The 22,391-nt window shown below is 59.0% G+C and overlaps 1 protein-coding gene across 1 annotated transcript in view; it reads left to right on the top strand.

Moving 5' to 3' along the window:
- Nucleotides 1–738: 738 nt before the first annotated feature.
- The window catches only part of JPH3 (junctophilin 3), an 81,689-nt gene continuing 60,036 nt past the window's right edge, over nucleotides 739–22,391 (top strand). Inside the window, exon 1 of the mRNA XM_033846353.2 lies at nucleotides 739–1,259. Within this exon, the coding sequence (XP_033702244.2) occupies nucleotides 878–1,259 (382 nt within the window). The 5' untranslated portion in view covers nucleotides 739–877. The remainder of the gene's footprint in view (nucleotides 1,260–22,391) is intronic.

Here is a 22,391-nt window from a genome sequence, read left to right as displayed (position 1 = left end):
CTGGGGCCTCCGCCTGCGCCACGCGCCCTAGACCAGGAGGAGCAGCTCCCCTCTCCAGGCAGCCGGCGCGCTGGGGGCGGGGGGCCGGGCGGGGGCGCGCGGGCGGCGGGGTGCGGGGGCGCGCGCGCGGGCGGGGCGCGGGCTACGGGCGCGCGCCGCGCCGGCCCGAGCGCGCGAGCCGGCCCCGGAGCGCACGCCGCCGCTGCCGCCCGCCGCCCGCCGCCGCCGCCGCCGCCGCCGCCGCCGCCGCCGCCGCCGCCGCCGCCCGACCAGCCGCATTGCTGCTGCCGCCGCCGCCCGGCCCGGCCCGCGGCCCCCAATATGGTGCAGCCGCCCGCGCCGCCGCCCGTGCCGCCGCCGCCCGCGGGCCACGCCGCCGCCCTCGGGCGCCCGCAGCGCGGCAGCCGCAGGTGGGGGACTGCGCCCCAGGCCTGAGCTCCGCTGTCCTCGCCCGGCCTGCGCGGCCAGCCCGGCGGGCTCGCCTCCGAGGGGCACTTGCAGCTGAGGTGGAGCCGTTTGCACCAGACGCTCCTGCTCCTGCCCCCTCCCTCCCCCTCCCCTCCCCTCCCCTCCCCCGCCCTCCTCCCCTCCGGTCCTGTCTCCAGCGGGAGCGCGAGACGCTGGTCAGGCTCCGCGGCGCAGCTCGAAAATGAATAATCGCCCCCAATTGACTTAAATTCCACCGAAGCCGGCGCCGCGGCCGCCCGCCGACCGGGACCTGCTCGCTGTGTTTTTTGCTTTCTCCATTCTTCCTTTAAAAAAAAAAAAAAAAAAAAGCAAAACAAAACCAGCCAGCCAGCCAACCAAGACTCCGGTTTGTTGATCGCCTTTTTTTTTTTTTTCACCGTTTGCGGGATTTGCAAACCGAGTTACATGCATGTCCAGTGGGGGTAGGTTTAATTTTGACGATGGAGGGTCCTACTGTGGAGGCTGGGAGGACGGCAAGGCGCACGGCCATGGCGTCTGCACCGGCCCCAAGGGCCAAGGCGAATACACCGGCTCGTGGAGCCACGGCTTCGAGGTACTGGGCGTCTACACCTGGCCCAGCGGCAACACGTACCAGGGCACTTGGGCGCAGGGCAAGCGCCACGGCATCGGCCTGGAGAGCAAGGGGAAGTGGGTGTACAAGGGCGAGTGGACGCACGGATTTAAGGGGCGCTACGGGGTGCGGGAGTGCACGGGCAACGGGGCCAAGTACGAAGGGACCTGGAGCAACGGGCTGCAGGACGGCTACGGCACCGAGACCTACTCCGATGGAGGTAGGTGCGCTGGGCGCGCGGGGGCTGGCGGAGGAGGGACCTTCTTCTCTTGCCTCTTCTGTTTATCTCTGGGGAAGTCCAGCTTTTCCCTCCAGAGGGCCGTGGGCACCTGGGGCATTTCCTGGGGCTCCCTGGAGGCCACAGCGGCCTTGGCTACAGGTTGCCCCACTGCCTGGCGGGGGACAGTGCCCCTGTGCTAGCTGAAGGGTGTTGGGGGCTTTCCAGGAGCAGTGCCAGGCCCGGGAGCCGCGGAGCTGAGCAGTGTCAGTGCATCGTCCAAGAGGAGGCCGGAAAGGCCAGACTGGGCCCGCGGCCTCCTCCGGGACCCAGCAAGGGCGCAGGGGGGCTGGGAGAGGGCCCCCTCCCCTTGTTGGCAAAGCTCCCTGGGTGTCGGCCTCTAGGAGTCAGGCCCCAGCTCTGCTGCTTGTTTTCCTGCGGTGCCGACGGGCCTCCCTGAGTCCTGATCAACCCAAGCCAATGGAAAGAGAGTGGCTGGGAGAGCTAGAGGCGGGGGCTGCAAACCCAAACCATCACAACAAGGCAATAAACTTCTAGGTGGTTGGACGCGGGCTAGCACTGCCGGAGCAGGCTGCTGAGGGGAGGAGGGAGGGAGGCCCATCTGTTTAGCGCGAGCCCAGGCAGCTCGGCTTTCAGTGGCTGAATCATTTTCACCGTTAGTTTAGGGGCGCTCTGTGCCTTCATCCTAAGATGCCACCACATTCCCGGCTGGAAGCCAGAGCTCTGCCCGCCTGCCCACCCGCCGCCGCGGCTGTAGGATGGTTTCTGTGCGGGGAGCCCTGGCCAGCTTTGCGGCTGTCCCCTCCTCCCCCCGTCCCAGACGGTCCGGTGTCCACTCCTTGGGGCGTCTGAGAGGCGTGGAGAATTCACTGTTTCTGCAAGCCAGACCCCAAACGAGCCTGCTCTCTAGAGGCTCCCTCCCCCACGTAGGAGCTCCTCCCCAGAAGTGGCTCCATGGCTCCCCAGGAATTTTTCAGGCACGCCTGGGAAAGCAGTGGGGCCCAGGGGGGACTTGCGTGCTTCGGCACAGAGATCACGAGCGTACGTGTGGTCTCCTGCTCGCTGCCTCCGAGTTAAACACCTGCTCCCCGGCCACATCCACAAGTGACGGAGGGCTGGAGAGTAATTATTACTTTGGCTTATACAGCCGAGAGGCAGGGTTCGTTATTCGCCCGAGGGGAGGAGGCGTGGGGGGCAGTTACTTATATAACGCTCTTGCCTGTCAAAGCCGTGGCGCCCCGTCCCAGGCGGCCTCTTCTGTGCTGTTGTTGTTTTCCTGGAGTGGGTTGGAGAGCTTCCCTGACCCTGGGGCGCTGGGGCAGGCTGAGCAGACGGTCCTCCCTGGGTTCTAGGCCGCGTGTGTGTGTGCGTGTGTGTGTGTGTGTGTGTGCGTGTGCGTGTGTGTGTGTGTGCGCGCGCACGCACTCGCAGGCACGGCAAGGCCCAGGCGCAGATGTGGGTGGCTGAGGTGGGCGGCCGAGCAGCTTGGCGCTCCCAGCTGGGCTCTTTGGGAACCCGGGGACCGTTGTCACCCAGGGGCTCTGGTCTGGCCGCTAGGCAGATCCGTCCCTCCAGAGGTGCTCCCAGCTGTGCCTGTGCCTAGAGACTGGAGCCTGGGAGGAGAGGAGCCCCGGTCCCTCTGGAGCTCAGCAGAGTGTCTGAGAGTGAGGTCCAGCACCCCAGTCGGCCCACCTTCCCCAGAAATCTTCAGTGGCCAACAGAATTCTATGCTCCGTTCCACAGACATCTACTGAGTGCCTACTCTGAGCAGGTGGTCGGGGCTCTGGGAAAACAGCAGGCGGAAAGCCGTATCCTCGCGGAACTTCCATTTCAGAGGGAAGGGTGGTAATTTCGCTGTGAAGGCTGGGAGGGGAGGGTCTGATTCTGGGGCTGGGCGTGAGCGTAGGAGCAGATGCGTCGTTGTGAGGAGTGCTGCCTTCGTTGGGTGGACATCCTTGGGTCTCTACCCGCCATTCAACCGGCTACGCCGTGTCCACTCCCTAAAGCACTTCCGTCTGCACTGTGTTGCTTGAGTCTCACACGTTGGAGGGGCAAGGGTCATATCCATCACAGACAGAGCCAGGGAGGCCCCGGAGCCCCCGAGACAGGATAGAACCCCCAGCCTTTGGTGGCAGAGTCGAGGGTTTGAACCCCTGATCTGTCCAGGGTGGGGCCCTCTTTCCTCACATCACACCACCTGTATGCCAGCCGAGGCAGGCACACAGATGCAGGGCGCCCGGCCGACTGCTGCCTTGTGGTTGGCAACAGGGCATGATGGAAAGTCGAATTGACCTTCCTGGCCTGGAATAATCAGGCCCAGACATCTGGGGCCACTTTTCTGGAACGTGGTCCCCGCTCCTCATGAGGAAGGAGGGGACTGTTGAGAATGTTTGCCCTCAAGCAGCGCGTGGGGTGAGCAGAGCCGACATGGGGTGTCGTAGTCTGCCAGAACGGAACGGTGGGCCTCCTCGCCTGCTCCCAAGTCAGCTTGTGGGCGGGGGTGGCCATGTTTCGGAGAGGGCAGGTAGAGCCTTCATGAGTTCACGGTCCTGACTCCAGTCCTACTCTTCCTTTGCACAAGGAGTGGGAATGTTGGGCCCGCATCAGCAGAGCTCCCGAACTTCAGCCCAGCTCCCAGTGCTGACTTGGGGAAGTGGTGATTTTCATGAATAATGCACCGACGGCAAATGTAGTCTGCATTTAGCTGGAATTGGTATGGAATCCATTTCAGCTGGGGACACTTCTGCCAACTCCCCCTCCTCCAGGTTCCTCCTCCCCCGGGCGCAAGGCATGCATTGCTCACTAAAGTGAGCTGAGCGGCCTTCACTGTCTGTCAGGTGACCCCGCATTGACGGTGAGGCCTGAGGGCCCAGGGTGGCAAGAGCACATGCTGTGGGGTTGGCATCCGTTGGGCTTGAATCCCAGGGGTGCCTTTGCTCTGCTCTGTGACCTTGGGGAAGTTACTTAACTTCTCTGCGCTTCTGTTTCTGAAGCTGTACAAAGGGCTGATAATAACTGTGAAGTAGGTGGAGATTAATTGAGGCGGTGTACACGTCAATGCCAGGAATAGAGTAAGCACTCGTTATTATTTAACCCTGTTTTATTATTACAGTTCATATGTGATGAATGTCACTTACAGTGATCGTTATTAGAACCAACAGCCAGACATGACGATGATAATGAAAATGATAATAAAAGGCAACGTTCAGCACTTGCTGTGTGCCGAGCATGGGGCTGGCGTATGTATAATGACAGCACTCGATCCCTGTACCTCTCCGGGCTTGGTTTTCTCCGTCCTCCCATTTCCCACATTGGGAAGCTGAGTCCCAGAGGAGCCAGATGAGTTGGCTGGTGAACGCTGGGCGGCACCCGGATTCACGCTCGGGGCAGCGGTTCCAGATCCCGTGCTCCTGTGTGGAACACCTGTCTCTAAACTCCCTCGTGCAAAACTCCCTCCTTGTTCCTTCCTCTTCCTCCGTACCCGTTCTCCTCTGGGTGCAGCAGAGGAGTTGGAGGCAGATGCACACGGGCAGACACCACACCCAGGCCCTCTTGTCTGCCCGCTGGACCCCTGCTTTGCTGTACAGGTAAATATTTCCTGCTGGGTGCCATGCACACAGGATCCCACGGACCAAAAGTTACCCCCCCCACAAATAAAACCCTCCCACAGCCCGAAAGATATGAGTCATTGCACACACCCGGCCGCTCCCCCTCAGTTACAGATTCCGTTCACCGGCCCAGATCCCTCAGCCCACACACGAATCACACACGCCCACAGTCAAAATTCAGATTCCCCGGTGCCTGCGCGCACACACAGTACACCTGTCACCCAGAGATGGGTTCCACCCTGTCTTCCAAAACACAGCCATGTGCATCCTCCAGCTTTGTTCGATTGCCAGGTACTCCAGATCCCTCCCAGCTCCAGCTCCTGAGAAGCAGCTCTCCCTGTAAAGGGAGGGTGCCAGCCGCGGAGCAGGGCTCAGATACAGATGACTCGCGGCTTTGCTTCCACTTTAAATACACGTTTAGGCAGTTAATGCCTCGTTGAAGGGGGAAAAACCCTCATCCAAAGTCAGTGACCACTGGTCGTGTTTTGGGTGCTTGGCCAGGAATATGTGAAAAGTAAACTGTTTTGTTTTTTTTTTTAATCCAAGTGCTCAATTTAGGAGGAAGCAGGTCCATGGACACGGGTATTACGCCAATAGGAACTCATTTCAGAAACAAAAGGCAGTTGGAGATAAAAGCATCTCCTCAGAGAGCCTTTCAGCCCCTTTGGGGAGGGAAAAGTCTCCATGAGGTGAAAGGAGAGGGGAAAGCAAGTAACTAGTTCTTTGTAGCCAGAAATAGCTGAGAAAGGAGTGTAGCTGAAAGCTCCCCCCATCCAGCACAGCCCCGGGGCGATGTAACGAGCCTTATATTAGGAAGCCTAACTGGGCTGGTGAGGAACTAAGTATCAGCATCCTCCGAAAATAGCCCTCCGCCGGCTGGCTAGTGAGTAGCCCTCGCTGACGCTAACAGTTCGCGCAGCAAACCCGGGGAAAGGGGGCCGTGCGCCCATCTTCCCTGAGGATGCCGTGGAGAGAGGACGCCCCTGGGGGAAAATGGTGATGGTGGCTGTAGGGGGTGGGCCAGGAACGTCTGCCCTTTCTCTTCAAGACTGTTTCTTCCTCGTCTTCTGCCAGGCCTCCACAGCTCGAAAGATGGCTAGCTATCAACCATGAGCTGATAATTCTGTGTAAAACATTCCTTAGGTCCTTAAATGTCAGCAAGAGATTAGATTTGTGAGCCCTGGAAGAGAGGATGATGTTTGCTTGAATTTTCTGCCGTGGTCCATCCCTTCTTGGATTAGCCACTCCCCAATTTGTAGTTTCCTGACTTGTGAAAGGTCACGTGGTCAATGAAGGTGGCACTGCAAGGGGTCCTGGCCCCGCCAAACAGGCCCTGTGGACTGGAGGAAGGGACCGGCTCTCCCATCATTCCGGAGAGGAGCTGTCCCTTCAGCACCTTGGAGAGCGCCCCCCGCAAACAGCCTGGGCTACCAGGGAGCCCGCCTTGCTCTAATTCCTCCGGGCATCTCTTCCTGCCAGTACCGGCCAGTGACCACCTTGCCCTGACCCCTCCACACTCGGCCACCAGAAATCTTCCTGCTCCCGCTCTTTCAGTGTGTGGGTTCCGTGCTCCATGAAACACCACTACTGGGGGTGTTTGTTTTTCACCCCAATCCTATCAGTCTTTTCTGAAAAAGTTGAGTGCCTTCTAGATGTCTCCTGGTGAACCAAGAGAGCATTTCCCAGCTAGGGGAGGCAGCTTTGGGGTGGGGTCCTTTATTAGGACTCATGGAAATAAAACCTGAGGTTTATTTCTGCCTTGGGTTGTGTGTGCTCAGTTCCTGTGGGTGTGCAGGGGTTATAAGTGCACACCAGAGACATCCCTGGCGGTCCAGTGGTTAAGACTTCGTGCTTCCACTGCAGGGGGCATGGGTTCGACCCCTGGTCAGAGAACTAAGATCCCGCATGCCACGCAGTGTGGCAAAAAAAAAAAAAGGGCACACCAAAGGCAGCAAAGGAACGATTTTGTCTGTAGCAGCGAATGAAAGACTGTTTTGCTTCTGTTCTCTTTAAACGGGCATCAACGGATTAGTCATCTACACCAACCCTGCCCAATCTGTATGTGGCTATTTGAATTTGAATTTAAATTAATTACAATGAAATGAAATTTAGAGACTCGGCGCTTCCGTCACACTAAGCCACATTGCAAGCGCTCAAGTGCCACTGTGACTCGTGACCACCACCCTGGACAGTGCGGAGACAGAACATTTCTGTCGTCACACAAAGTCCTGTTGGACAGCGCTGGTGTGGCGTGTAAGAGTCACGCAGGAAGGGCTGTGTGTCTGTGCCGGTCACTGTTGAATGTCCAGTAACTAAAGTGGTACCAACATACAGTGGTCACTCAATAAATACTTGTGGAGTGAATCAACTGTGCCACTGTAGTAGTGTTTCGTGATTTCATCCACTGTCATCATTTCACACATCCATGTTGTTGCAAGAGCTTAGAACTGGATGTAGACAGTTAAAGGGGAATTTTAAAGCTCTTTGAAGCATTGCCATTATAATTCCCTGGTCGGTTTTGTTTTGTTATCAGCTCTGTCGTTGCTTATAGAGACTGACAGTGTGTTACATGAGTAAGGTGGATGGTTGAATATGGTGCATAATAGAGATAATGTCCTAATGCTGCGAGGCATTCATGGCCAGAAGACTTTTTTTTTTTTTTTTTTGTGGTACGCGGGCCTCTCACTGTTGTGGCCTCTCCCGCTGCGGAGCACAGGCTCCGGACGCACAGGCTCAGCGGCCATGGCTCACGGGCCCAGCCGCTCTGCGGCATGTGGGATCTTCGCGGACCGGGGCACGAACCCGTGTCCCCTGCATCGGCAGGCGGACTCTCAAGCACTGCGCCACCAGGGAAGCCCCAGAAGACATTTTTGGAGCACTGTCTAATGAGCAGCTTTCGTTGTAAAGTGCTAGGAAAGACGAGCAGAAAAATACGCACCCTTTCATTTGCACACTTTCTAAAGATCCCTTTTCCTTAGTTTGATTCATTCATTCACTGAGAAGCATTTACTAGTTCCTACAGTGCTCAAGCCATAAAGACTGAAAAGCTCAGGTCCACTTTTGATGAATCCACCTGGCAGTCTTTGCTGAGCCTGACTCTGTGTCTTAGTTCATTTGGGCTGCTGTAACGGAATACCATGGACGGGGCAGGGGTTGGGGGGTTTTAAACAACAACATTCATTTCTCACAGTTCTGGAGGCTGAGAAGTCCCAGATCAAGGCCCTGGCAGATTCGGTGTTTGGTGAGGGCCTTCTGGGTTGCAGACTGCCACCTTCTCTGTGTCCTTACCTGAGGGGAGGGACAAAGGAGCTCTGTGGGGTCTCTTTCATAAAGGCACTGATCCCATCATGAGGGCTCCACCCTCATGACCTAATCACCTCCCAAAGCCTGTACCTCCTAACTCCATCACTTTGGGGGTTAGGATTTCAACGTATGGTTTGGTGGGGGGAGGACACAGAAATGCAGTCTAGGGGCTTCCCTGGTGGCGCAGTGGTTGAGAGTCCGCCTGCCGATGCAGGGGACGCGGGTTCGTGCCCCGGTCCGGGAAGATCCCACATGCCGCGGAGCGGCTGGGCCCGTGAGCCATGGCCGCTGAGCCTGCGCGTCCGGAGCCTGTGCTCCGCAACGGGAGAGGCCACAACAGTTAGAGGCCCGTGTACCGCAAAAAAAATGAAAATAAAATAAAACACAAGAAACAGGAGGACATGAGTTTTACCAAGAAGAATGTAGCCTGTATGCAAAACTAAACTATGTGAAATAATTACGGGTTTCTTATGCCAGACTTTGGGCGTCCCAAATGGAAGCACCACAGGTGAGAGTTCTGAGAAGGGGTGGGAGAGACGTGTGTGTCCTTGAGTGACAGCAGAGACGTCCCTGGAGGGGCCCCTGAGCTGTGTCTGAACGACGGTGGGCAGGGTGGCTGTTACCCCCGGGCTGAAGTTGCTGACTTTGAAGGAGGCTTGTTCTCGGCCTCGGTTTTCTCATCTCTGCGATGGAGTCATAACAGTTTCTTCCATCTCCATCTCCCCCCTTCGCGGGAATGTCAGAGGTGTTGATTGGAATGCAGTGAGGGCTCCCTGGTGCTTTTGGAGACCTCTGAACGGATCGAGGGGCAGTCTTCACTGCTGGTGCCGTCCTGCCACTGTCTGTTACTCGGGCCAGTGCGTCCCACACGTGAGTGTGTGTGAGAGTTGCCCGGGAGGTGTGGTACAACAGATTGCTGGCCCCCTGCTGAAGTTCTGGTGTCGCCCAAGAATTTACATTTCTTACAAGTTTCAGTTGGTGCTGCTGCTGCTGGTCTGAGGACCCCACCCTTAGAACCACAGTGCTGGGCGGTGCCTCTTCACCCTGCCTGCACAGTGGGACCACCAAGGATGGTTATCCCTGGAGACTGTTAGAAACGCAGAATCTCAGGCACCCGCAGACCTGCAGGGTTAGAATCCACATGCTTGCAGGACGCCCGGGTGGTTCTCACGTGGGCGGCTCCGTTGTAGCACGCTTGTCCCGATCTTGGCTGCTCAGGGAGTCATCTTGGGTCCTTTGGGAAATGCTAGTGCCTGGGCCCCACCCACACATGCTGACAAGGTGGTCTGGGTGTGGCCTGAGATTCTTTTTCAGAGTGTCCGGGTGATTCTGACATGTGTCTCAGGTTGACGGCCTCTTGCCCAGAGCAGCCTCAGCCACATGTCGGAACCACTGGGACGGTTTCAGGGAGGAACCCGTGTGGGTTCCACCCAGCACTGCTCCAGCCAGGATCTCGGATGGTGGCATCTGGCTTGGGTATGTGACAAAAGCAGGCAGGGCTGAGAGTCGCTGCTCTGCACAGAGTTTTTTAAAACTCTGGGCCAAGTGGCTCATGAAAATGAAAGAGACTGTAGCGTTCCCAAGCACCACATGTAAGTGCTGTTACGTTTCTGCTCTGTCACCAGTGGCTTCCTCCTCTGTGTCTGTGTCTGCCCTTTGTTTCTTTTTTTAATATCTATTTGGTTGCACTAGGTCTTAGTTGTGGCAGGTGGGCTCCTTAGTTGCAGCTCCAGGGCTCCTTAGTTGCAGCTCGCCAGCTCCCTAGTTGTGGCACGTGGGTTCCTCAGTTGTGGCATGCGAACTCCTAGTTGTGGCATGCATGTGGGATCTAGTTCCCTGACCAGGGATCGAACCCGGGCCCCCTGCATTGGGAGCACAGAGTCTTATCCACTGCGCCACCAGGGAAGTCCCTCCCCTTTGTTTCTTGTAAGGATGCCTCTCATTGGATTTCAGGCCCAGCCCAAATCCAGCGTGATCTCATCTCAAGAACTTTAAGTTCATTGAATCTGCAGAGACCCTTTTTCTAAATAAGGGCACATTCCCGGGTACCAGGGTTTAGGACATGGACATATCTTTTGGGGGACACTCTTCAACCCACTACCATGCCCTACGGGCTTCGGTTTGAACGTGCTCCGGGGTGCATACGTGTTAACTAGAATCCTAAAGCCAGGAGATTCCTTTGGAAGAAGGATAATCACTGGTTTTAACATCCACTTCGTCCCAAGTACTGGGCTGTGCACTTACCATAGATGTTCCTTCTTTTAGTCCTTAAATCAGTGCTTTGGGGTAAAGCGTGTGCTGTCATTTAAGGGATGATGAGAACGTGAAGCGTGGCGGGTTCCGTGGCCTGACGAGGTCGCACAGCCGGGGGCAGTGGGCCTCGGCTGGCCCAGAGCCGCCCGTGGCACCTAGCGATGGCATTTCCCAATGGAGCCATCATTTCAGCGCCCACCCCTGACCCCACCCCATACCTTACTGTTGAGGAAGCTGAGGCCCAGAGGAGTCCAAGGTCTAACAGTGAAGCAGAGAAAGGGAAGGAAGACACATTCTTCTGAACCTGAGCCTTTGCTGGGCCTTTGCCCAGCCATGCATAAACTTGTGGGGTCTCCCAGACCCCTCTGAGAGCATTTGGAAGCTGTGGTCCTCTCCCAGGTGGCAGGCAAGTCCCTGTACTCATGCGATGTTTTGTGGGCACCTCTGGGTCGAAGATTCCCTGAGACTTCTCCATGGACCCCGGATAAGAGCCCTTCCATCCTCCACGGATGTCCAAATGGGCCGAGATCCCACAGCCAGTGGGAAGTGGGAGCAGGGCCTGCGGAGTCCACGGCGGAGGCCTGGAGCGGGCAGTGGGCCTCTCCCTGTCCCTCCTCTCCTGTGAGGGTGCTCGGTAGCTTCTCCTGGGGGACTCCTGGGTCCGCCCTTGCAGCCAACATCTGACGCTCTGACCTTCCTCCCATCCCACTCCCCCCAGCTCACTGCTGTCACTCTCAGGCCTGGCGAGTGTTGGCCTTGAGCTGGGGAGCTGCGCCGGCTTCTCTCCTGTGGTCTCCCTGTGAGAGAAGCATGACTCCCCCGTTTTACAGGTGGGGAGCTGAGGCTCAGGCAGGCAGTGGAGACGGGAAATGCTGCAACAGGGCTGACCTTGCGGTCTCTGGGCTGATCGCCTAACCCCGGCCACCTGGACAGGCTCCCAGGGGAGAGCCCAGGGGCCTGCAGTGGGGCCCTCTGACACAGGCAGTCCCAGGGACCACGCCTTGAGAAGCGCCTGTCCCTCCCGCCCCGCGAGCCAGCCTCTGCATCAGGGCTGAGGACGGCAGATGGGAGGAGGGGAGGCGTTTCCAGGTGGGGGTGGGTAGCAGCCACACCGTGGGCAGGTCAGTGGGGGAGGGTTTCAGGAACCAAGGGTGGCCAGGGGAGCCCTCCCAGGAGTACCAGGCAGGATCTTACCTGGTAGGCCGGTGTCACAAACCCGGGCAGGCTTTGTCGGAGGCTGGTTGTAGGAGCCAAGCCGAGGGGCTGTGGGCCGTGCAGCCAACCTGTGTGCATGGCCTTTTCACAGCCCCGCCCCCGGCCATTGGGTTGCTTACTGCTGAGTTCAGAGACGCAGCCGCAGTGGTTGACGTCCACTTTGGTGAGGGCGGTGTGTGGCACCAGGCGTGGCGCCCCTCTGCTGTCCCCTCTGGGCGCCCCGTGTGCACACACGCCTGTGCGCTGGCTCCCGTGGCCTCCACGCTCTGGAGGGCAGAGGCCCGTCTGTCAGGTTCCTGACTGCGGCCCCCGGTACGGCCGCAGCACCTGCAGCAGGGGGAAGCTCGGGGGACCGTGGTTGGACGATGCATGAATGACACACCAGCAGAGAGCTGAGGATGTGAAGGGGCAGTCGTGTGGAGGGTGGGAGAACGAGCAGGTGGGGAGAACAGCACGTGCAAAGGCCCAGAGGCAGAGGCGTGGGCTGCAGCAGAGTGAGGGTAGAGGGTAAGGGGTCTGAGCACAGCTTCCGGGCCATGGGAAGGACGTTAGATTTTGTCCAGAGGCCAGGAAGGGCTCTGAAAGGTTTAAGCAGGGCAGCAACGCGATCTGATGTTTGTCGTTTTGTAATTAAACGTTTTGTTTCCAGATAATTGTAGATTCACGTCCAGTTGTAAGAATAATCCAGGGACGTCCCCGAGCCCTCCACCGTGTCTGCCCCAAGGGTGACATCTTGCAAAACTCTAGTAGTGTTATAGCCCAAATGCCAACGTTGATACCGTCCGATGCAGAATATCCCATCACCGCAGGGACCCCCGTCCTCCTTTTATGGCCACACCCACTCCCCCCTCGCCCCCGTGTCTCCTCAGCCTCCGGCAACCGCTGATCTGCGCTCCATTTCTCATTTCAAGAGTGTTCTACAAATGTAGCCTCTGGGAGCACCTTTGCCGCTCGCCGTGCTTCTCTGGAGCCCGTCCAGGCCCTTGTTCCCGTCGACGGTCGGTTCCTTTTACTGCTCAACCGTGCCCCCAGAGCGGATGGGGCGCTGCCCCGTCACCGTCCGTGGCGTCTGGGATGGTTCCCGCGTGGGGCTGTTGGGAGTACCCGCCGCTGCTAACTTTGACGTAGAGGCTCTGTGTGCACCTGAGTCTTCATTTCTCTGGGATAAATGCCCAGGAGTACGTTTGCTGGGCCGTGTGGTAGTTGTACAGTTGTGTTTGGGTAATCACTCTGGCTGCTGGGTGGGGAAGGAAAGGGGGGCCAGAGAGGAGGCTGGGGGACCTGGGAGGTGGTGCAGGTGTCTAGGGGGGAAGGGATGATGGCCTGGGTCCAGGTGGTGACAGTGGGCTGGGGAGAACCAGAACCCTGAGAGCTCAGAGGTGAGCAGAGCAGGCGGGCAGAGTCCGGGACGGTCAGCACCCAGGCACCGGGGACACAGGGGCCCCTGGGGGAGGGGTGGGTGTGGAGCCAGGTGAAGATGGTGAGGCTGCGGTGGAGGTTGTGAGTCCGGATCTCAGTGGGGCATCATACTCTGGGAGTTGATAGCAAAAGGCAGGAGAGAGGTTGTCCCTGGAGGGGCCCCAGGACTCAGAATCGGCTGAGGAGGGGGGCAGGGAAGGGAGGAGGGTGGAGACAGGCCCGGGGGCGGGGGTGGGTCAGCAGGAGCAGAGACGGGATGGGGACCCAGCCCTCACTTGTCCCGGCCACGTGGCCACCATTTTCGTCCGTTAGGAAATCTGCTTGCCCCACACCCCGTGAGGCCAGGCCCACACAGTTACTATGCCCATTTTACAGACGAGGAAACCAAGGCCAGGGGATAGAGTGACTTGCCAAAGTCACGTGGGAGATTTGGGTTCTGGAAGCCACAGAATCACGCAGCACAGGGCTGAGTTCAGACCCCAGATCCTCGGTTACGAGCCTGTGTGGGGCGTCCTGAACGTTGCATGCGAGCCCAGGCAGAGATTTCTGAGCTGGCGCCTGGATGCACAGATGCTGCATAAATAAGCTAGTGTGACTGTTGTAAACCATTTACAGACACCAGTGGTGGCTGCTGGTCCCGCTTCTGCGCTGCCCGTTTTCCCCTCCTGTCCTTGCTACATCCTGGAGGTGGTATCAAGCCTGCGCCCTGAGAGGAGACAAATGGTATTGTTTTACTGAGACATAATTTACATAAAATCCATCCTTTTAAAGTGTACAACTCACTGCTTTGAGAAGTTCACGAGGTTGTGCAGCCATCACCACACCCTAATTTTAGAACTTTTTTTTGTCACCCACAAGAGAAACCTCGTTATGCATTAAGCAGTCAGTCACCATTGCCGCCCCCGCCCCCCCCCCCCCCCCCCCCCCGCCCTTGACAACCCCTAATTTGCTTTGTGTCTCTGCATTTGCCTGTTCTGGACATGTCAAACAGATGAAATCCTACACTACGTGGGCTTCTGTGTCTGGCTGCTTCTACGCAGTGTCTTCAGGGTGCATCCACGTCCCGCGTATCAGAACTTCATCCGTTTTTAAGACTGAATAACAGTCCACTGTATGGACAGACCTCAGTTTGTTTATCCGTCCATTCATCGATGGACATTTGGGGCGGTTCCACCTTTTGACTCTCGTGAGTAGTGCTGCTGTGAACATTGTGGACGCGGTTTTGTGTGGAAGTATGTTTTCCATTCTCTTGGGTGAACACCCACAAGTGGAATTGCCAGGTCGCATTGTGACTCTTGTGTTTCACCTTTTGAGGCGCTGCCGCCCTCTCTTCCAGAGCAGCTGCACCGTTTTGCATTCCCATCAACGGGGTTTGAGGGCTCCAGTTTTTCCACGTCCTCTTCACGCCTGTTATTGTCTGCCTTTTTGATTATAGCCATCCTGGTGGGTGTGAAGTAGTATCTCACTGGTTTCAATTTGCGTTTCCCTCATAACCAGTGATACTGAGGAACTTTTCATGCGCTTCTTGGCCATTCGTGTGCTTTTGGAGAAATGTCTGTTCAGGTCCTTGCCCACTTCAAGATTGCCCTCTTACTGTTGAGTTCTAAAGCTTTTCTATGTACTGTAGATAACCACGGTGACTTAAACTGCAGCGCCTGAGTCCTAGCCACCCCCAGGGTGCCCGTTGGCATGCTGCCCCCCCCCATTGGATGGTGGATTCCTTGAAATAAATCGTGGGTGCCTTCCTCTTGCCCCCAGAGTACCTAGCACGGTGCCAGACAGGGGCTCAGTAAACGTCGGGACCTCAGCCCACCAGCTAAGCGGCCAGGTGGTCCTGTCCAGTTCTCAGCGAGGTGGCTTTGATGGGCTGCATTTAGGGTCTGTTTTACCAACGGCGAGAGAACAGCAGTGGTATCTGCAGGGAAGCTGGGACCCACGCAGGTATTTATTGAGCAGGGGCTGTGCCGGGCAATGAGCTGGCCCCAGGGAGAGCAGGGAACCGAGAGCCCCAGGGCGGTGTGTGCATTTGCACAGGCTGGGGACCGTGTCAGTGAATCCGGGATGGAGGAAGCTGGGCCCATGCTAACATGGGCGCTGGCGGGTGTCTGGGGCATCCGGGAAAGCCTTCTAGGGGAGCGGCTTTCCCGCAGAGACCCGAGGATGGCAGGAGTGAGGCGGGTGTCCGAGGCACGCCAGGGGGAGCACTTTTAAGCACCCAGAGGCAGAGGGAACAGGGCCGCCCTGCAAGCACGGCCGTGGGGCCACGGCCTGACCCTTTGGGTCTGCACAGAACCAACCTGATTGTCAGGAGAAACAAGAGCCAGGAGGTAACCCACCAGGGACCGAGGTCCCAGGCAACAGCTGGGCCGGAGTGTCCCTGGGCCCTGGTGTGCCACGCTGCCCGGACGGCACCTGTGTCCACGGTGCCGGGCTCAATGTGGAAGAAATTAATCGTGGGTCCCAGAGAGAATGCAGCAGAAATATAGCAGAAGTCAGGGTTTTCTCGGGGCTGGATCCAGGCTGCCATGTTGACAGTGACCGTGAATCGACAGGCGGAGAGCGTCCTGCCAGCTCGAGGCCAGGCAGGAGGAGGAAAGGACAGGAGTGTTAGTGGAGAGACGGAGAGGGAGGGAAGGGGGCAGGGGATAGAGACAGAGACAGAGGAGACAGAGACAGTGGAGGGAGAGAGACAGAGACAGGGACGGGGAGAGGCAGGGCTGGGGAGGAAGAGACAGAGATGGGGGTGGGCTATGGAGGGGAGGGGAGGGAGAATGAGCCCTTCCTGCTGTCAGGGGCACACGTGTGTTATGTCTCACTTCGCCCCTTGTTTCTAAGCCCAGAGCCCAGCCCCTTCCACATACCTTCCCATAAAGTCCCAGCAGCAGCCCCTGAGGATGGCTGTCCTCTAGCCCAGAGCAGCCAGAACCCACCCAGAGCAGGGCCACCCCGGCTGTTGCTGTGCCCCAGGCAGGAACCCCTGCCTCAGTGGGCAGCCGTGTGCCCCCGTCTCGGGACACTGAGGGGCGCTAAGTAGATCTGGGTCCCCAGGGCACGGGGGTCTCTAGGTGATGCCCAGCAGTGCTGCCCAACCACCCGGCAGCCCAGGGCTCGATCCCACTTGAGCTGCTCTCAGTTTGGCCCAAAGTCCTGAGATGAAAATGCGGGTCTGCCTCAGCTGCCCATGGAGCAGGACCCCCCGCCTGGGGACAGCTCTCCATCTGCTTGGAGATGCCCCCTGCGTCATCCTGCAGGAGCGGCCCGGGCCCAAGCCCACTGCCCGGCAAGCCGCGGGAGGGTTGTCAGGGCTGATTCCGAGCCGGAGCCCGTCAGGCTGCACGGTCAGCCTGGGGGCTTCTGAGTTCCCTCAGCACCCGCCCCTGCCCTGGGGAAGGCAGACCTGTGCCTCCAAGCCTCCCCGCCCACCCACAGTGGCCAGCAGGGAGGAGTTCCTGTGGAAACGCCCAGAACTCCCTCAGGGCGTAGAGGCCAGCCCCCCAGGAGCACTTGCTTGGAACAATGGGGAGCCCTGGAGCGAGAGGGTGTTAGAAAGAGCCTGCTGTGGGAGTGGGCTTTGGGTGGGCCGTTTGGGGAGGGTCTGAGGAAGGGGGTTCACCCTGGAGTGGGTGCTGTCGGAAAGGGGGACAGTCCTCTGATGGGGGTCTGACTCATCTCCGGAGGGAGGCGAGGATGGAGCTGAAATGGTGAAGGGTGCCTTGGCCTCCTTGAGGGTTTGGCACTGTGTGGGTGGCCGGGTGACCTGTGTCACTCCGTGGTGGTCAGAGCAGCCTCATCTGAGGTCCTGTTTACGTCCAACGGAAGGACAGCATAGCCTGGCCGGCCGGGAGCCAGGCCAGTGCCCAGGTGTCCGGGGCCCTCTGGGGGAGGCATGGGAGCCCCTCAGGTCTTCACACCATCGGACCGCCTCTTCCAGCCGCCTTCTGCCCTCAGAGCCGCCGTTCTGGCCGCCGTGCCTCGAGGACCCTGGGCGATGGCTGAGGGAAGTTTCCGGAAAACCCAACCTCAGGGGCCTGTCTGCCAGGGGCGCAGGCCCTCCTGCCTGTGTGGCCAGGGACCGTGCAGGGCCTAGAAGGAGCGTGGGCCCTGGGTGGGAGCGACGGGCGTGTGGTCTCGCCAGGGTCCCTGAGGCACAGGGTGCTGGGAGCTGAAGGAGCCGGGTGAGGGCTTGCTGGGAGCACCCAGAGAGAGTCAGGGTCCCCACCCTCTCTCAGAGCCCGCCTGGAGATGCCCAACCCAGCTGCAGCCCCGGGGCTGACCGGGAGTCGGGGTGGGGCTGGGGGACACGGTTTGGCCAGAGGCCTGCCCTGCCCCAGGCCCCCTGAACATTGAGTCCTCCCGGGTGGTGCAGGGCTCCTCCCTCTGCGCTCGGGGTCCCTTCTCAGAGCCGCTCTCTCCAGAGACGCCTGTGGAGCCCGTGATGTCCCTCCTTACCCTGGGGCAGCGGGGTGTGGGGCCAGGTGTCCCCCCACTGGGCCCAGCACAGCTTGGAGCTGCGTCCGTGGGGGCCACAGGGGCAGCGTGGGGCCCTGGCACGGTGTGTCCTGGGCCCGGTCCACCCCTCGGCTGGCCGCTCTGGCATCCGGCAGGGTGGGCGTGAGCTTCATTCTCAGCTCTGGGGCCGGCAGGCCTGGGTGTAACGCTGTCCCAGGGCGTTTGCAGCCGCCCTCACTGGACGTGCTGTTTCCATGGGTGACGGGGTCACGGGTTTGGCGAACGCCGCCGTGGTTTGCTGCCTGCCTCAATCCCAGGTGGAGGCTGGTGGATATAAGGATGTAATTTCTTCCCTCACGATCCCCAAGTCTGTCCTACCCCCGGGAGTCCGCAGACCCCAGGTTGGGGGGCCCCTGCACCGGCCCCGCCCTTTGGGAGCAAATGTCACGTCTGAAGTCAGAGTCTCCTCCTCCGTGTCCTGGGTGGAGTCCTGACCGGAGCCTTCTCCACCCCCTGGGCCACTGGGGCCTGTGGGTGGACTTGGGAGTGCCCTGTGGAGGTTCAGGGCACAGCTTGGAAGCACTCCCCAGCTGTGCGGTGCCCCCTGGCTGCAGAGCAGGCTTTCTGGGCAGGTGTCATCTGTGGGGTCCCCATGGAGCCCAGTAATCAGGGGGATTGTTTCTGGCCTTCACAGGAAGTGGAGGTGTCCCCACTGGGGTGGTCAGGGTAGCTGTGATGTCTGTCAGGAGTGGGCAGAGACCCCCAGACCCCCCCCCCAGGGCAAAGGAAGGGTGGGCCCGCCTCACCCCCGGGCCCACTCAGACTGCAGGGGCCCCACTGAGCTGAGGCTCTGTTTTTAATAGTTTGAGGTGCAGTTCACACACCGTACAATTCACCCGTTTAAAGCACACACTTCCACGATTTCTAGTATATTCACAGAGCTGTGCAGCATCACCAGTCAATTCTAGAACATTTTCATCACCTCAAAAAGAAGCCCTGTCATCCCCCCTCCCCCCCCCCCGTCATCCCCCCTCCCCCAGCCCCTGGCAACCGCGAATCTGGTTTCTGTCTTATGGATCTGCCCATCGTGGACATTCCACGCAGATGGAATCCTGCACTGTCTGGCTTCTTTCACTCCCTGTAATGTTTTCAAGGTTCATCCATGCTGTAGCTTGACTACGTGCCGTGTGAATATGAAGACAATAGTGTTCCAGCCTACGGATGGACCATCTTTGGTTTATCCGTCATCATTGATGGACCTTTGGCTTGTTTCCCCCTTTTGTTCCCCCCTTTTACTGTGAACATTTGTATACAGGTTTGTGTATGGACGTGTGTTTTCATTTCGTTCTTTGCATTTGGGGGTATAAACCGAGGAGTGGAATTGCTGGGTCAGGCGAGGTCTCTAGGTTTAACTGAGGAACTGCTGGGCTGTTTTCCAGAATGTCTGCACCATTTTACGTTTCCATTCAGCTTCTTTTTAAAGAATCTTCTGGAAGTTGAGATGTCCTTACAGGGCCTCTACCCCTCACCCAAACCTGGGGATTTATTCCTGGATGCGGTGAAGTCTATGTTTGGAGAAACTCCTAATTTCTCAAGCACACCGTCTGTGCGGGGCGCAGGACCTGCTCAGTTTCGCCCCCTGCAGGTGGCCCTGCCCGCGTTCCTGCCCCTCCCCACCGAGTGCTACTCTAGTTTCCTTCATGGTGGGGTTCACCTAGTGTCTCTCTGTCCCCCTACATCTCAGGTCCGGGAGGTTCTTTGCTCTCTGTACCCTCAGCCCCTGGCACTCGGAAGGTACCTGGTAGATAAACAGTCATTTAGAGTAGGGGGGTGTCCCCACGCCACGGGAAGCGGGCACTCGGGGGAGGTGGGAGGGGCCCCGAGGAGGTTCTCAGAGCAGAGAGTGACCAGCAGTCCTGCTCTCTGTGTTTCGGGGCTTTGGAAAAAGAGACGGTGCAGGGCCAGCTGGTCCCCAAGCACGCTCTCCTTCTTCTCAGAGAGGGTGGACGGGAGGGGAGGACGTCCGTGAGGAGATGGCAGAGACCTGAGGGTGGATCGGGCACCTGGGCGGGGGCTCCATGGGGATGCTTCAGGCACCTGGGGGAGGGGCTGCGTGGGGACGCAGCAGGCACCTGGGGGAAGGGCTGCGTGGGGATGCATCAGGCACCTCGGTGGCCTCCGTGGAGCTATAACGCACCTGGGCGGCCTCCTCGGGGATAAAAGAGCTCACAAGCTGCTCCCGGTGCTGGTACCCGGTCGGTTAGGAGCTGCAGCCCAGCGCGTTAGGAGCTATTTTATCCCCATTTTACAGGCGTGGAAGCTGCAGATAAGTCACTTGCCTGGCCTCACGGCTTAGTGGTGGTGGAGCTGGACTTGAACCCAGGGTGTGGCAGGTGTCCTGCCCACCCCTGTTGCTCCCTCTGCCGGTCCCCCTGCAACAGGAGCCCCACGCGGGCCTCAGCCATCCCCTCTCCCCCCTGGGGGTCCTGCGCTCCAGGAACTGGGGCCTGTGGGGGGGTCTCACTGGGGCCCAGGCGGGCCGGTGGTGTGGAACCCCTGCGTGCGGTTGTGGGTGTTAGTGTTTTCCTGCGATAACGGCTCATAGCTCATGTCACATCTCAGACGGCTCGGTGACCCACCTGAGCCCAAATCCTCCATTTTTTTTTTGTTTTGTTTTTTGTGGGGTTTTTTTTGCGGTACGTGGGCCTCTCACTGTCGTGGCCTCTCCCGTTGCGGAGCACAGGCTCCGGACGCGCAGGCTCAGCAGCCATGGCTCACGGGCCCAGCCGCTCCGCGGCAGGTGGGATCCTCCCGGACCGGGGCACGAACCCGTGTCCCCTGCATCGACAGGCAGACTCTCAACCACTGCGCCACCAGGGAAGCCCCCAAATCCTCCATCTTAATCTGGGTGCTCGGCCTGCGGCCTGGGCCGCCTTCCTGGAGTGTTTGGTGTGTGTATATAGAGCGCCCGCCCTGGGAAGAGTTGGCGGGGCTCCCCGGAGAGTGTGAGACAGAGGCTGCTGCCTGGGGTGAAGCTGGGAGCTTGACCATCGGGCAGATTTTCAGCAACAAGATCGGTGGTCGTCAAAAAACATAACATAAAAAAGAAAACGATTGTTGGTCCTGAAATAAGAATCACCTGTGAGCTTTTAAAACCCTCTGCTGCTCAGGCCTCGCCTCTGACCCACTGAGTCGTCCCTGGGAGGACTGGGTGTCAGTTACTAGTTTTCAAGGTCCTGCAGGTGGTTCTAACAGGACAACCTGGGTTCTTGATCTCGAGTGGCATGTGAGTCACCTGGTGGGCATTACAGCCCCGGTGGTCTGCCCACCCCCAGAGTTTCTGCTTCAGTGGGCCCGGGGGAGCCCGAGAATCTGCATCTCATCAAGGTCCCAAGCGATGCTGTTGCCGCCGCAGTGATGGAGAGCTGCAGCACAGAGCAGCCATGGCCACCCGCGTCCATCACGGCCCCCCAGGTCCTCCGCCTGGTCACGGGCTAGACCGTCGCGGCTTCTGATGTGACTCACTTAACGCAGCGCCTGCCACGCGCCCTGCACCACCCTGAGGTGCTTTGCAGGTGTGACGACTCTTACTCGCCACGAGCATCCCACGGGGTGGGTATTGTCACTGTCACTCGTCACAGCAGGGGACACGGAGACCCAGCAAAGTTAGGTGACTCGGGCCCGCTCTGAGGGCAGTGCAGTGTCGGTCTGACCCCAGCTCCTGGCTCTTCACCCCCACGCTGTTCTCCTCTTCTGTGGCTCCGAGAGAGAAGTAACTTTGACCCCCATTTTGCAGATAGGGAAGTAGAGGCTCGGGTCAGGTCACCTGTCCAGGATCCGAGCTCAGACCTGCCTGACTTCCGGCCACTCTGGTCAAGGACCCTCTCCCGTGAGGGGGCTCCCTCGATTCTTCCTCCCATCCCTGCCCTGCACCCCCTGCTGCCCCACCTCACAGTTATGTCCATGAACCCCTGACCTGTGAGAGGCCAGCCCCGCGGGCCTCGGGCAGCTGAGCCTCAGTGCCTGCTGGGTGACCAGAGAGGGGAGCACGGGTCCGGGAAGGGTGCTCCCCGGATGGCGGGATTGGGAACCCTGCGTCTATTCCTGTCTCCCCTGTTCAGGCCCAGAGGGAGGGGCATGAAGGGTGAACAAGGGTGGTCCCTGCTCACTGAGGCCCGACAGGATATGGGGCTGAAACTTGGAAGCTGGAGTCAGGGATGCCCAGGTCTCCAGAGCCTGCACCTTGAAACCGTTCACACCACAGAGAAGACAGTGCTTGATGTCAGTGGCGTCCGAAGCAGCAGCCGGCCTCCCCTGAGCGAAACCCAGGGTTCTCCTGACGCCCGGGGCAGCTCCTGGGTGCTGGGTGCAGAGCTGCGTCCTGAAGGGACCCTCCTTCAGGATGAGTCATCCTGCCATTCTGAGTGAGGACCCCCAGTCCAGGGGGACCTGGTGTAGTTGGAACTGCAGGCTGCGCTCTTCGATGCTGACCCCCTGTTTTTCGGTGGGCAGTGGAGAGGGATCGTCCCAAACGTGGGCCTGGGAACCTGGCACACATGGCGGGGGTCCTAGCTGAGCTGCTTCCGTCAGGACTTTGGGCAAGTGACTTAACCTTATCACGCCTCAGTTTTTTTCTGTCTGTAAAATGGGTACAGTGTCTCCCTCATGGGCTCTCTGTGGGAACTGACTGGCTTGGACCTGCCGTGAGCACTTGGCAGTGGGGAGAGGAGCCTCTGCCGTCCCCGGGAGGTCAGGGCAACAGGCGAGCAGAGGGCGTCTCCTCAGGGAGTGCAGCTCAGAGGGAGCCAGGCTCCCAGGGGAGAGGACGCTGACTTGGGGTCTACAGACCAGCCACTTCTCTGACTCA

This window comes from Tursiops truncatus, chromosome 19 (assembly GCF_011762595.2).
Source record: "Tursiops truncatus isolate mTurTru1 chromosome 19, mTurTru1.mat.Y, whole genome shotgun sequence".
NCBI classification, from domain to species: domain Eukaryota; kingdom Metazoa; phylum Chordata; class Mammalia; order Artiodactyla; family Delphinidae; genus Tursiops; species Tursiops truncatus.
The sequence above is the reverse complement of the archived record's forward strand: the minus strand, read 5'-3'. Positions and strand labels throughout refer to the sequence as shown.